Source organism: Talpa europaea, assembly GCF_964194135.1.
Source record: "Talpa europaea genome assembly, chromosome: 8".
NCBI lineage: Eukaryota > Metazoa > Chordata > Mammalia > Eulipotyphla > Talpidae > Talpa > Talpa europaea.
Window position 1 is genome coordinate 122,207,489 of NC_140075.1, and position 14,519 is coordinate 122,222,007.

Sequence of the window (14,519 nt, forward strand, 5' to 3'; positions counted from 1 at the left end):
TCCTCCAGGCCGGACCCAGCCCCTGAGTGGTGTCAGCGGGCCCACGAGTGCCCGTGAGGGCTCTGGCCACTGTGACGCGGCCCTGCGGGGGCCGGCGCACCCCCAGGCCCTGGTGCTCCGAAGCCTGCCCTCCAGACAGGCCCTACCTGGAAGTGCACCCCTGGGGCTCGCAGGCCGTCCGGCACACGGCGGTCAGGCAGGGCAGCTGGGGGCTGGGGGGCTCCCGGCCTCCCAAGGGGATCCCGCATGCCCAGGGTGGGGCGCGCCGTCCTCCCTGTGGCCGCGTGGCCGGCAAGCACCCTCCCTGCCCGAGGCGCGACCGGGGTCTGTCCTCAGCCCGCTGCTGGGCACAGCTCCTCAGTGGCCTGCAGCGGAGGCTCCAGCTGGTGCAGGGGCTCTCCCAGGAGGAGGCAGGGCCAGGCTCGCCCACCACCCGTCACAGGCACAGCGAGGACACGGGCCAGGGCTGGGGGCTTTATTGGGTGTGCAGGACGGGAGGCCGGGCAGCCCTGACCGCGCCGAGGGTCACTGGGGATCCAGGCCAGGGGCCACGTGGCTGAAGAACCACGTGATGCCGAAAATGACTCCGAGCGTCTTGGGCACCTCCGGGTCGTCGGAGAAGGCCTGGGCAGCGCCCAGGGGCAGGTGCAGGACCTCAATGAGCTCGCCCTCCTGCGCCAGGCCCCCACCCGGGCCGCCCCGCTGGGCGTCCGTCACCTCTGCATAGAACAGGGTCTGGCTGGAGCCTGTCAGTCCCACGCCGGCCCTGTGGGTGGAGACGGGCCTGCTGAGCTCCGGGGACGCCCACCTCAGGGCCCGCCTGCCCCCGCCTCGGCCCTCGAAGCAGGCCCAGGACCCCGGGCCACACCCTCCGGGGCAGTCAGGGCCCCTGAGGAAGGTGGATGCTCCTGAAGGCGAGAAGCCTGTGTTTCAGGGAGGGGCTCCAGGACCTGAGCTCAGGGGCTGCAGTCTGGGGGTGAGCTGCCCCGAGAGCCCGGCCTGCCGTGATAGCGGCCAGTGGTCCAGGGCGGCGAGAGGCTGGACCCACCACAGCCCCTCCTGCTCACAGGGCCTCCGGCCTGCCTCCTGCTCCCAGGGGCCAGCTCAGGCCCTGCGGCTGCTGAGTGCTGACCAGGAGAGGGCCCCGGGGCAGCCTGGGCAGCACCCACACCGCCTCCTGCAGGACGCACGTCCCAAGCTGGGGACAGCAGTGCTGTAGGCCCGAGGGGGCCGGGGCGTGCGGGGCGGGGGCAGGGACGTCCCAGAGTTTGCCCAAGGCTGCAAAGGTGGGCCAGGCTGGGGGAGGCTGGAGCGGAGCACAGGCCCACTGCCGTGAGACCCCAGAACGGGAGGGGCAGGGACTGCGGCCGAGGGCACTGGGGACGCAAGCTGCAAGCGGGCGGGGGAGCCACAGGGGGCCCTGGGGGCGCAGGGCAGGTGCCGGCCTCATCCGCCCAGGCCGGGCCACCCAGACACCGCCACGGACTCTTCGCGGCCCCGGCTCCTGGGCCCTTCCTGACAGCCGTTTCCGCGCGCGGCCTGGCAGGCGCCTTTGATGCAGCGGCCGCCTGCGGCTCCCAGACCCCTTCCGCGGCCTTGGGAGGATGAGCTCGGCCCCTGGCAGCCAAGAGGAGCGCTCCCCGGTCTCCCCGGGGCCACCAGGGTCCGGCCTGCCTGGCCTCATCCCCATGAGCCGGGACAAGTGGGAGCCGCCACCGGGGCCCGGGCAGGAGCAGACGCTCTGCCTTCGCCCCAGGACGTGCCTGACCTCTCCCAGCCCCCGGCCACCCCCTGGCCTCCAGGCCGCCCGCTGCCCAGGCTCAGGCTGTAGCCAGAAGCCCTGCACATCCCCCAAGGGGAGCAGACCTGATAAGGTGTCTCCCCAGGCCTCCCGTCCTTGCCCCCAGCCCCTGCCCCAACCCCAGGGCTGGGGTTCTCCCGGCCCCCCGCACGACAGCAGCGGAGGCTGGAGGCGCCGGCAGCCAGGTCCTGCTCACTCCTGCCAGAGGCCGCTCCCCACCCCAGGCCGGGGCTGCCGAGGCCCAATAGGTGCGGCCCCGGCCGGGTTGAGCAGCGGCTGGGGTCCCCAGGCAGAGCAGGCCCCCGCACAGCACGTGGGGGACACCGAGAGTCCTCCTTCCGCCCCCTTCATTCCCCAGGCCGGAGACCCTCGGAGTCCCTGGAGCAGGGAGGGTGGCGCCCAGCACCCTGTGCCGTGGGGAGGGCGAGCGGCAGGGGCGTGGGCGTCGAGGTCGGGCCGGCCCCCGTCCCGCCTGGGCTGCTGGTTCCCGAGCGCTGTCTGGCGTCGCCCCACCCCGGAGCCTAATCCCACAGGAAGCAGCAGCGTCTGCCTCAGCAGCTGCCACCGAGCCCGCCCCCAGCCGGGGCCGCAGGGGGGGCGGAAGGCGAGCTGGCCAGCACCAGCCCAGCGCCTGCTTCCGGCCCGGGTCACCGTTCGAGGCACAGACGTCCAACCTTTCCCCGGCCCCATGATTGACGGGGCCCGGCCCGCCAGCCTGTGGGGTGCCGCCGGGGGGCCCGGCCCGCTCACCTGTAGGAGGCCACCCGGCGCAGCTCCGCGGGGGCCAGGCGGTAGCCACACTCCTCCCACGCCTCCTTGCAGGCCACCTCCTCCAGCGACAGCCCCGGCTGGTCCACGAGGCCGGCACACAGCTCGTACGTCACTCCCGCCGCCCCGGGCAGCACCGCCGGCAGCACCCGGGGCCCGTCCTGGTCCGCGGCCTCCAGGGAGCCGGGGAAGCGGCGTTCCACCTCGCTGGCGTACACGGCTGGGGGCGGCCACGGCCCCTCAGCGGCCACCCTGGGGCCACGGCTTCCCTGGGAGCCTCCCCCCTCGTCTGCCGCCCAACCCGGGGCCCGCAGATCCGTCCCCGTGCCCCCAGGACCCAGCGCCCGCAGCGCCCCCCAGCACCCCCAGGGCCTCACCCGGCCGGAACTGCTTGACCAGCACCAGGCTCCTCTGGGACAAGTTGAACAGGAGAATGGACACGCTGTGGGGCAGACCAGCGCTCACCACAGGGGCCCCGGCCGGCCCGCCGCCCCCGGCACCCGGGAAGTGGGGGCCCGTGCTCAGAGGGGAGAGGGGCCCCGGCTGCTTTGCCCCCCCAGCTGGCAGGCCGCCGAGCAGCCCGCACCCCGCCGTGGCCGCTCTCGGGCACGGGCCCCCCGGGTGCAGACTGGCCGCCCCGCTCAGCCGCAGGCTGACCCCTTGCAGAGAGGAAGGCCACGGCCGGCCGGGGACACCAGGACCACGGGGGCGCAGACATGCGGAGACAGGGCGGGGTCCGGCCCTGGGTCCCATGCTCCAGGGACGCCTCTCGGGGCTTGCGCCGAGGTGGGTCCAGCCCGGGCCTCACCTGTCATGGGTCCTCATGAAGTCCCAGGACTTCCGGACGCCGTTCTGGAAGAGGCAGGGCGGCCGTCAGCAGGCCCAGGGGCCGAAGCAGGGCTGGGGGTCCTCTGGCCGAGCGGGAAGGCCAGGCGGGAAGACCCCGGGCCCGGCCCACAGGGCGTGGGCGCTGCAGCCAGTGGGCGAGGAAGCGGCCTGGGCTGGCGGGGGTGGGGGGGGAGGGGGGCTCGACAGCCCTGGGCTCTCCTGGGCAGAAACCCCTGGCAGGGGTGAAAGGCACGTCCGAGCAGCCGCGTCCTGTCACGGAGCGTGGGGAGGGTCGTGTGGGGCCTGGGAAGACCATGGTGGGCCCTTGGCGGGCAGGGAAGGTCGGGGCAGCGGCGCACGGGGCTGTCGCGGACAAGGCTCCTTCGGGTGCGGACGCCGGGAGGCAGGAGGGACAGGCGGCTGGTGGCGCGGCAGGGCGCGGAGATGGTGCGAGCAAGGGGGCTGGACAGCAGCGTAGCCCCGGCCCGGCCCCATGTCTGCGGTCCTGCTGTTCCGCTGCCTCCCCCAGCGTTGGCCCCCCGCCCAAACGCCTCCCATGACCAGTGGTCCTCAGCGGAGGAAAGAGGCTGCGCGGGGGGGCGGGGGGCTGGGGCCGGCCGCTGAGGCCACCGGAGTCGGCGGTGACAGGCTCTGGCAGGTGGGGACAGGAGGGGCCCGGAACCCAGCCAGGCGAGGCGGATCCGGTCCTCCGGGCTCTAGGGCACGGCGGCCACCACCTGGCGGGCACAGGGCAGGTGCCCCATGTCGCGGGTGGAGCAAGCCGGGGCCCCACTTGCGGCTCCCCACCACCAGCACGCTCGCCCCCGTGCAGGCCGTGAGGTGGACAGAGCTGAGCGCCCGAGACAAGGCGCAGCAGAAAAGGGGAACCCCGAGGGCCCACCTGTCCCTGAGCCTCCTGGAGGGGGTGGTGGGCAGCAGGCCCCACAGCGGGCGCCAGGCCTGTGGGACAGGGGGCAGAACCGCATCTGGGCAGGGGGCGGAGAGGCAGCAGCGTCTAGCCGGAGTGGCAGCCGTCTCGGTTTCCAAGGGGAGGGAGACCAGCGTCCTGCGTGTGGGTCAGGCTGCCAGGGAGGCCGTTGTGAGGCACGCCCCCAGCGGCAGGCCCAGGCCTGCCTGAGATCAGCCTCGGGGTGGCCACCCACCCAGGGCGCTCCCCCGCCCCTGCTGGCCACGTGCCCTGTGCCCCGGCGGGGTCCAGGAGAGCCCCCTGTGCAGGTGATTCTTGGACCCAAGGTCGAAAGGTTCTCAGCCCCTTAGAGACAGCCCAGGGGGCGCAGGGAGCCGGAGGCCAGCCTGCCCCTCCAGACCCCCGCCCACCTAGCTGGGCCCCAGCATGGCTCCTCTCTGGGGGCCTAGGAGGGAGCGACAGGGTGGGGGCGGAGTCAGGCCGGGAACGCTGCCTTCGGTCTACCTGCCCACCAGACGGCCCCAGCCAGGGGTGGCTGATGACCGGCCCGCGGAGGGCCCTCAGAGGCACACACGCCTGGTCCAGCCAGCCCCACCCCACCCACAGTCCTGGAGGTGGGAGGCCCCCAAGCTGCGGCTCCCCAAGAAGCGGAGGGAGGGGCTGCATCCTGGCCCTGGCAGCCCCCGGGCCCAGCCCAGGGCTGTGTGGCCAGCACCGAAGAGGGTGGTGACCTCTGGCCTCCACTCTCCACCTGCTGACCCCACCGCTGGCCGGACGCCGCGCTGCCAACCTGGTCTCCGGGGACATGGGAATCCCCCGTCCTCGAGCTGGCAGAGTGGCGGCAGCAGCAGGACGACAGGAGGGTGAGGCGCGGGGGCCTCGGTTGGTGGGTGGAGGGGCCTGGAGAGCACCAGCGGCACAGGCGCTGCCCTGGGGGGCCAGGCAAGGGACCCAGACCTGGCCCTGGAGTCCTGGCCGGCGGGCGGGCAAGCGAGGGGGGGGTGGGGGTGGGCGCGACGGGACAGCCGTCGGGCAGGGTCAGGGAGCTGCAGGGCACCAGCACATCCTGGAGGCTGCCGCGTGCCAGGCACAGAGGTCCCGCTGCAAAGCCTGGTCCAGGGATGCGCGTCCCACACCGGGACAGAGCCGGCGGGCGGGGCCTCTGGCGCGGGCGGGGCTCGGAGGCTGGGGGCGGGGCCCGGGGCGGGGCGGGGCATGGCACTGGTGGGAGGGGCCTGGCGCGGGGGCGGGCCTGGCGCGGGGCGGGGCCTGGCGTGGGTGGGAAGGCGGGGCCTGACGCGAGCGCGGGTGGGGCGGGGCCAGGGGAGGGGCGGGCCTGGAGGGATGGGGCGGGGCCTTGCTGGGCGGGGCGGGGCCCGGCGCGGGCGGGGCCGGGCGGGGGTGGGGCGGGGACGGGGCGGGGACGGGCGGGGGGCGGGGCCGGGCGGGGGGCGGGGCGGGGCCCGGCGCGGGCGGGGGGCGGGGCCCGGCGCGGGCGGGGGCGGCGGCGCGGCTCACCTGGCGGTAGTGCAGCGTGAGCGGCCGCAGGTAGGGCGAGGCTGCGCAGCGGCTCACGGCCGCCCCCTCGATGCGCTCCATGGCGGCGGCGCGGCGGGGCGGCGCTGGACTCGGCCGGCGCGTGCGTGACCGGCGCGGGCATGCTCAGTGCGCCGGGGCGGGCGGGGCCTGCGGGGCGGGCGGGGCTCCGGGGCGGGCGGGGCGGGCGGGGCGCCGGGGCGGGCGGGGCGGGCGGGGCGCCGGGGCGGGCGGGGCCGGCGGGGCGGGCGGGGCGCCGGGGCGGGCGGGGCGCCGGGGCGGGCGGGGCCGGCGGGGCGGGCGGGGCGCCGGGGCGGGCGGGGCGCCGGGGCGGGCGGGGCCGGCGGGGCGGGCGGGGCGCCGGGGCGGGCGGGGCGCCGGGGCGGGCGGGGCGCCGGGGCGGGCGGGGCCGGCGGGGCGGGCGGGGCGCCGGGGCGGGCGGGGCGCCGGGGCGGGCGGGGCCGGCGGGGCGGGCGGGGGCGCCGGGGCGGGCGGGACCGGCGGGGCGGGCGGGGCGGGCGGGGCGGGCGGGGCTCCGGGGCGGGCGGGGCGGGCGGGGGCGCCGGGGCGGGCGGGGCGGGCGGGGCGGGCGGGGCTCCGGGGCGGGCGGGGCGGGCGGGGGCGCCGGGGCGGGCGGGGCCGGCGGGGCGGGCGGGGCGCCGGGGCGGGCGGGGCGCCGGGGCGGGCGGGGCGGGCGGGGCGGGCGGGGGCGCCGGGGCGGGCGGGGCCGGCGGGGCGGGCGGGGCGGGCGGGGCTCCGGGGCGGGCGGGGCGGGCGGGGGCGCCGGGGCGGGCGGGGCCGGCGGGGCGGGCGGGGGCGCCGGGGCGGGCGGGGCCGGCGGGGCGGGCGGGGCGGGCGGGGCGGGCGGGGCTCCGGGGCGGGCGGGGCGGGCGGGGGCGCCGGGGCGGGCGGGGCGGGCGGGGCGGGCGGGGCTCCGGGGCGGGCGGGGCGGGCGGGGGCGCCGGGGCGGGCGGGGCGCCCTGGCGGGAGTGCGCCCGGGCACGCGCCCGCGGCGGGGCCGGCGCAGGGAAGGCCCCGGAAGGGACGGGGCGGGCGGCCGCGGCTGCCCCCCTGGGAGGCGGGAAGAGCTGGGGGCGCCGAGCCGGGGCGGGGCGCGGCGGGGCGGGCGCCTCTGGGGTGTCGGCTGGGGAGAGAAGGCTCTGGAAGGCTGCGGGCAGAGGGAAGGGGGCGTCGCCAGCACCAGGCAGAGCCGGGCTTCCCCCGCGGCTCTGGGGCCCGGCCCGGGGCACCTGCCGGCCCCGGCCCCGAAGCCGCCCAGGCTCAGCCCTCCCCGGCCCCGCGCGCTGCTGTTCCCTGCTGGGTGCCCGTGTGGCCGGGCAGGGGCCTCTTGCTCCCCCGAGCACCCGAAGGACCGGTCAGGGCCTCGGGGGTGAGGTTGGGGAGCGCAGGGTGGGGGGCTGTGGGGCAGAACCAGGTGCGGGTGCAGCCCCCCAGGTGTGGCCGGGCGGCTTGGCAGCTGACTCCCAAGTTGCTGTTACTTATTGCGGTGTGACGCCCGTGGCCCCGGAGGGTCCTGGCTCCGCTGGGCCCCTCCCTTGGGCCTCCCTGCAGGGCAGCTGGACTGGAATCTCGGGAGCTAAATGGGCCCGTGGCGCTTGCTGGCCCTGCCCGGCGATCGGGTGGAAGAGCCTCCCCAGTGTGCGTGGCAGTCTCAGGGTGCTCGGGCCCTTTCTCAGCAGCCAGCTCCCCCACCGCACCCCGCCTCAGGGTGTTGAAAGTGTCCTGTCTTTTGGCCCTGTGGCCAGAGTCCTGGGCCCGCCTGACTCCAGGACAGACGGCACCGGGGCAGGAGCTGTCCTTGGAGACTGGCTGAGTCGGCCTTGACCTGGCCGCCAGCTTTCCCACGGTCCTTGGGGTGCTCTGCCCTGAGACCCCTGGAGGCCCAGGGCTGTCCCTGCCCCCCACGCCCACTGCTGGGCACCTCCTCCTCAGCAGCGGGCCCGGGGGGCGCTTCCTTCCTGGCAGCAGACAGGGAGCTGTGCTGTGCGAGCTCCCTGCTCCTCCAGCACAGGGCAAGGCCAGCGTGCCCGGGGGGCGGGGTGGGGGCAGAGGCAGCAGGGGGGCTGGTGAAGAAACCCCCACCAGGCCACCTGGCTCATGCCCCAGGCACCCCCCGCTGCACAGCCCTCCAGCCCTGGATGTTCTGGGCGCCCCAGACACCTCCACTTGGGCCAGGGGTGCTGGTGCTTCAGTGGAAGGGTGGCCCTTGGGTAGGTTTGGAGCCTTAGCCGATTTTTTTTAAAGATTTATTTCTGCATGCCGCAAGAGCTGGGGTACAGCCCAGAGGTGCGGGGGTGAGAGGACTCCCCAGAGACAGAGTGGGGAGCAGAGCAGGCGGGTCCACTGAAGCCCACTGCTGAGGGGGCAGCGGGGAGACGGGAGGGTCTGCTGCGCCCTGCGGGCAGCTCCCGGGCCGGAGTCACACTCAGGCCGCAGCAGCCGTGGACAGCTTCATGGCGCTGAGACTGACCCGGGAGCCCCCAGGGAGGCCCCGATTTAAATTTTGTCGAAGTGACACAGCCAAAGAAACCATGGCCATTAGGGGGAGCCCCACACATTGCCCCTCCCTGCCCAGGCGCCAGAAGCCTCTGAGGGCACCCTGCCCCGCGCGGCGTCCCCCTCCCAACCCGAAGGTGGGGGCCGCCACCCACCTCGCACTTGGCCCCCGCGGCCACCCAGGCCGTCCAGGCGTCTGCAGAGGGGAAGGTGCTGCCCATGGTTCGGAGCAGACCCCTGCCCAGAGCCCCCATCCTGGGCACAACGATGTCCGGGGGGGGCAGGGCAAGGGCAGCCCCCATGTGCCCTGCGAAAGGCCCCGCGGAGCGTCCAGCTTCCCTCCCGTGCACAGGGACGCGCCCGCGCCACGTGCCCACGTGGACACAGCTCTGGCCTCAGTGCCGCCGCCTGGCGCATCTTCCGTGGACGTCATGTGGGCCTGGCCTGGGAATTTGAGGGAACCTGCCCTGGGGGTGTCAGCATCTCTGCAGAGACGACCATCCAACCTCAGGGCCCAGCAAAGCAGCCCGGGGGGCGTGGTGGGGAGAGGGTGGGCCCCATGGCGTCCCCTCTGAGGGCCAGGCCCGCATCCCTCAGGCGCGCGGCAGCCTGGCCTCCTCATCCACTCGCGGCCGTCGTGGCTGCCTCCCTGTTCCCGCTGTCCAAAAGCCTCCTCTGGGTCCCGCCGGCGTCCTGGGCGCTGCCCATCATCATGGCCTGAGCCAAGATGGCCCGAGCGGAGCGGCCAGCAGAGCGCTGGTGGCCCCCCGTGCTCGTCAGCCTCGCCTGGACCAACTGAGCGGCGGGAGACGAGGGCCGGGACCACCGTCCTTCACCCCGTGCGGGGTCAGTGACGCTGCCCCGCGTGCATGCGCTGGGTGTGCCAGCTTCCCGGGCCACAGGCGCCACAGCCCTGCGGCGAGCCCCTGCTACGGACCGGAGACGAGCCGTCGGGCCGGCACCAGCGGCTCTCGTGGAGAGGGACGTGGCGGACACGACGCGATGGACAGCCTGTCGCCGCAGCTGCTCAGCCCCAGTGTGGGGCGGGTTCGCACCGATTTTCCTTAAATTACCCTGAAATCAAGTTGTTCTTCCCTATAAAGCCACACACCTGCAAAACAGGAGGGTTGCCTTTTTGTTTTTTTGTTTTTAAAGATTCATTTATGCATACAAGCAGTGGGTACAGGCCAGAGGTGTGGGGGTGAGAGGATCCGCCAGAGCCAGAGGGGGCGCAGAGCAGGCAGAAGGACCGAAGCACACTGCTGGGGGGAGCGGCGGGCGGCCGGAGAGGTCTGCGCGCCGTGCGGGATTCTCGCTGGCCGGGGATGGAACGCGCGCTGCAGTGGCTGTGACGGGCTTCCTAGGTTGCGTCTTAATCTCTTGCGCCACCGGGGAAGCCCGGAGGGTTGACATTTTGAAGCAAAACTAGGGGAAGTAATTCAGTGTTTGGGCGTGAAGACGGACGTCATACTGGACAGTTGGAGACGTGTCCAGCGCCCGCTTTGGCCTGTCCTTGCAGGAATTACCTGGGCAGGGTGTCTTCAAGGCAACCGGCTCCAGCTGCTCCAGAAGTCGGGGTGCGGCCCCCACACGTCCCGGTCACCCTCACTCGTGTGCGTGTTTAGACGTCTCGATGCCTTTGAAAGATGTTTCCTCAAACCACACCCCGCCCCTCCCCCAGCCTCAACACCCCGTTTATTAGCACCCACTCCTGCTTACGAGTGTCTCTCGTCCATCCGTCCCCCCAGCGAGTGTCCGGCACTTGCCTCCGTTCTCCCGGCTCCAAGGCACGTCCCCCTCCAGCTCCCTCTGCTCTTTGAAGCACTTCCGAGTCCTGCCGCACGCGCCCCACCCCGGCGTGGATGCCCCTGCCCGCCGGCCCCGGGGCACCCCACACCCTCGCCGGCGGATGCCCCCTGCAGGCCATGCCCAGCCCGCCACGCACTCCCCCCTGAAGCGGACGCCCCCTTAGGGGCCTGGCCCGGGGCCGTCCCTGCACCCCTGGTGGTGCGTGGCGCCGGGGGGCATTGCTTCCGCAGACGCCGAGGCGGGTGGGGTGGCCGGGGCGATTCCATGATGCGGGTGAACCCGGGCCACTTTCCAGGGCGGCCGCGGCAGCTCCCGCAGGCGGTCGTCCCTCTTGCCACCACGGAAAACACCCGGGCGGTCGTGCCCCTGCGGGGGCGGAGCCCAGCCACGGGTCCAGGCCCCGGAGACCGGTCGGCAGCCTGGCCGGGCACTCCCAGCTCCAGGCGCCCCCCTTTAGACCACGCTGGGCCGGAGTTACTCTGGACACGGCCGGAGCTGGCAGGGGGGCGCGGCCGGGCGGCAGGGGGCAGGGGTGCAGGGGCTGCCTGGCCTGAGCCCGGCCCTCACAGCCAGTGTCCGGGCCGACCCTGGACTCTGCGCGCTGGGCTCTTGCTCCTGGAGCTCCTCCCTGCGCCTCCTCCCGCCCCGGGGGCGCCCCTCCCGCCCCCAGCCTGGCCCTGGCACCCCGAGGCTCCTGCTGCGCGGGCCGTCTCCGCGCCTCCTTCCTCCTGTCCCCGCGCGGCCGGAGCAGGGGTGCTGCGTCTGCCTCTGGGAGGTGGGGGCGCAGCTGCCCCATGTGCTCCGCGGGGTGGGAGCCGCGTTGGCTGCCCTGGACGCGTGGCCTCTGGGCCTGGCCGTGGCTGTGGGCGGGGGCGATGGCGGGAGGCCACGTAGGTGTCGCGTGCGGCCTCCTCGCTGATCTGGAAGCCCAGCTCCACCGCCACGGGGGCCAGGCAGGGGGGCAGCCATCCCCACCCGCCCGGCGCCTCAGCCCAGCCCGCAAGCCAGCCCCGGGGTGCCCCGGGGGCCCGCCCGGGCTCCACTCTGGGTGACCCAGCCCACCAGGGTCCCCACCTGCTCCCCCGCAGGCTGCCCGGCACCCATCACACACCAGTGATGCCCTCCCGGCCCCTGGGTGGGGCTTGAGGCTCGGCCGGGCCGGGCAGGGCAGGGCCAGGTGAGGGCCCTCGTGGCCCCGGCCCGCAGGGGTCCCAGGACAGAGGTCCCACCCCGCGGCGTGCGCTCGGAGGCCCTCGGGGAATAGGCAGGGGTGAGTGCGGTCGGGGCCAGGCCCGGGGACCCCCAGCCGGGGAGGGCGGCAGCGTGTCCCCCGACCCAGCGGGAGCCTGGAACGCACAGGCCCCGTCGCCCAGGGTGGGGCCCCGGAGAGTGCCGTGGGGCTGCCTGGAGGAGGGGCGGGCAGGGGCCAGCGGAGACGGCGGGGGCCGCGGGCAGAGCAGTGGGCAGGGCCGGCGCGTGGAGCGATGCTGGCTGCCTCCTCAGCGGGCCTGGCCCGTCCCCTCCCGCCTTCCAGGGGGCTCCAGGGGAAGCCCCTGCCCCTCTGGCTCTGCTGCGCCCTCAGGGGCCTGGCCCGGCGGCTGTCCCCGGCCTCGGCCTGTCCGCCGCCCACCGCCCTCTGCACCGCTCCTTCTCCTTCCTGGGCGAGGCTCCAGCGACCGCCACCCGCCTCGTGCCAAGCCCTGCGCCAAGCCCGCCGCCCGGGCCCTCACCCGCCCGCTCCGGGCTCCATGGCCCACCCTGTCCTTCCGGGGCCAAGCCCTGCCCCCTGCCCCCCTCCACTCTGGCGCACCCTGGTTCTTCTCAAGTGTTGCCCCCAAGTCTCTCCTGTGCCCACAGGCCTGCCTCCGTGATGTCCAGGCACAGGCCTTAGCCACGACCGGGGACCGCAGAGGCCCTGGCCTGCCCCTTCTCCAGAGGGCCAGGCCCTGTAGGGTGGGGAGGGGCTTCTGGGGACCAGCCAAGGGAGGTGCTGCCGCACGGGGGGACGGGCAGAGGCTGGCAGGTCTGCTGGGGTCTGGGGACTCCCCTCCTTCCCGCGTCCCCACAGACCCCAGTCCCAAGCCTGGCCACGTGGAGGCTGTCCCCAGGGCCTGGCGAGTGGCAGCTCTGAGCAGAGGGGCGGGGGATGGGGACTGTGGGGCGGGGCGAGCCCCTGGCCAGGCCTGTCCTTGTCCGGGGCCCAGGCCACAGCCCTGTCCCTGCCTGAGAACCCAGGGGGCTACTGCTGCGCAAGGCGGCCAGGCGAGTGTCCACCCCTGGGACTTGAGCCTGCTGCTGTAACTGGGGGCGTCACCCCTGCAGGGCAGGGTGGAGGGTGAGGGTGGGGGTGGGAGGGTAAGGTTCCCTGGGCCTGAGGAGGCGCCCCCTCCTGACCCGGCCCTGTCCAGCTCCAGAGGGTCCGTTGGCCAGGCCAGCCGCCCCCCCATCCTGTAGCTGGGCCCGCGAGCCCCAGGAGGCCCAGCTCAGCGCGGCTCTCAGCCCTGGCCTGGGCCGGAGCCCGGGCAGGTGGCCGTCACCTCTGACCCAGGCTGCGGCGGCCTCAGCCAGGAGCGTTTCCTGCCCACCCGCCCCAGCTCGGCCAGGCAGGAAGTGGCCGCCTCCTGAACAAAGAGGCCGGCGGACAATGGCCATTGAATTGGGCCGGGACACTTGCGCGGGGCCGGGCCCCAGCTGCCCGCACTGATAAGCCCCTGCTCCACAGCCCCGGCCTGGGCGGCCCGGCCTCCGTGGGGCCCCACGGGCTGCGAAGGGCGAAGCGTGCTTTGGAGGCGGCCGCGGGGCCGATCATCTTCGCAAAAGGCCTCAGCCTTCGACGCGGGGGCCGCGCGCCTTCCCACCCCTTGAGGCGGGCGGTCCAGCGGGGGCGCCCGCCCTTCCAATCTGCATCCGAGCGCGCCTGCGGGGTCTCCCTCTCCTCAGCGGGGCCACAGCAGGGCCGCGGGCGCGGCTACGGGGGCACAAGTGACCCTCCTCCCGCTCTGGAATCCCTGGGCTGTGCAGCGGCGTCTCAGGGCCACGGGGCTGGCCCCAAAGGGGCACGTGCTCAGTGTGGCAGCCCAGCGTGGCGGGGGCACGGAGGAGTCCGGCCCCCAGCCGGGGCTGGTGCTGAGGCCCAGAAGCCCCTGGAATCTGGCAGCGGGCAGCCTTGCTCAGAGCGGTCACTAGGCAGGCGGCCCGTGCGGGGTCCTTTCTGGAAGCAGCCCAGCTCCTGGCCACGCCACGGTCGGGAAGCCCCAGGGCAGGTGGGGGCAGACCGAGGCTGGGGGACCTGGGGCGGCTCCTGGGGGCAGGTGGCCCTGACCCTCCCCAGGCCCCCTCCCTTGACAAGCCCAGGCCTCGGGCAGATGACACAGGCGGTGGGGACAGAGACGCTCCCGGGTGGCAGGGCCCAGGGCAGGCTCTGAGCGGCCACCAGGTGGGAGGGAGCGGTCATGGAGGAGGCGCTCATGGGCTGAGGGGCCAGGGTGGGCGGGACGGAGGGCAGACCCACCGGCAGGGGCAGCACAGGGCACCGGCCAAGGACGTGTGGGTGTGGCGGGCCCGGCCTGGCCGGAGGGGGGCATGCGGCAGGGCTGCGCCGGGCTGGCAGGATAGGGGCACTGACCTGGCCAAATGCCGGCTCCTGCTCCCTGTGTCCCAAGCACCCCAGCTCCCGGGCAGCCCAGGGACCCTGCCCCACACCCCGGCCGGCCCCACTCCCCTCCGCGGGCCCCTGCCCTGGCTGTGACCCACCCCCCGGCCATCGCCTGCATCTGAAGCCTCAACCGCGCCTGCCAGTGGCCACCGGACTCCCTGTGCACTCCGTGGGCCGCGGCCGACCTGTCCCGCAGGCGTCCAGTGGCTGACGCCGGCAGCTGTCCACGTGGGGCCCTCCCCGCGCCAAGCCCGCGGCTTGGGCCGCAGGAAGCGGGAGGCCGGGCGGCCTCCGACTCTGGCCCTTTATCAGTCCACGCCGCTTCCTGCGGCCAGCACGCCCGGGCCCCCGTGGCGCCGGGCCGCCGGGTCAGCGGTGACTCACCGAGGCCTCGCCCAGACGGCCTGCCTGGGACTGCACCTGGCCCGGCCCCCCCCCCCGCGCCCTCCCCAGCCCGCAAAGCTCGGCCCACCCGGCAGCCCCCGGAGAGCAGCCCTGCCTGCCGCCCGCTCCGGCCTGCACCGCCGGACCCACCGGCCCACCTTAGGGGCTCTCGCCGCTTCTCCCGCCTCATCTCCCGTCGCCCGACTGCGGGCTGCGTCGGCTCCTCTGTGTGCCTGGAACCTTCCGGGTCCCCCGAGGCCTAACCGGAGCACCCCCTCCAGGAGGTCTTCCTG

At 75.1% G+C, this 14,519-nt stretch overlaps 1 protein-coding gene across 1 annotated transcript; it reads right to left on the reverse strand.

Annotated features, from left to right (window-relative positions):
- Window positions 1-490: 490 nt before the first annotated feature.
- NUDT14 (nudix hydrolase 14) lies at window positions 491-5,967 on the reverse strand. The gene is made up of 5 exons (XM_084239692.1): window positions 5,844-5,967; window positions 3,378-3,421; window positions 2,947-3,011; window positions 2,552-2,789; window positions 491-766 (listed from the first exon to the last, which is right to left on the reverse strand). The coding sequence occupies exons 1-5, from the start codon at window positions 5,922-5,924 to the stop codon at window positions 526-528; spliced, it is 669 nt and encodes a 222-aa protein (XP_084095818.1). The 5' UTR covers window positions 5,925-5,967; the 3' UTR covers window positions 491-525.
- Between the last annotated feature and the right edge of the window lie 8,552 nt (window positions 5,968-14,519).

Bases quoted from the DNA above. Each gene is read 5' to 3' on its own strand.
- NUDT14 (XM_084239692.1), bottom strand. From the start codon at position 5,924: ATGGAGCGCATCGAGGGGGCGGCCGTGAGCCGCTGCGCAGCCTCGCCC. The intron at 3,012-3,377 runs GTGAGGCCCGGG...TCTGCCCCACAG, and splicing joins TTCATGAGGACCCATGACAG to CGTGTCCATTCTCCTGTTCA. The intron at 2,790-2,946 runs GTGAGGCCCTGG...GGCCGCCCCCAG, and splicing joins GGTCAAGCAGTTCCGGCCGG to CCGTGTACGCCAGCGAGGTG.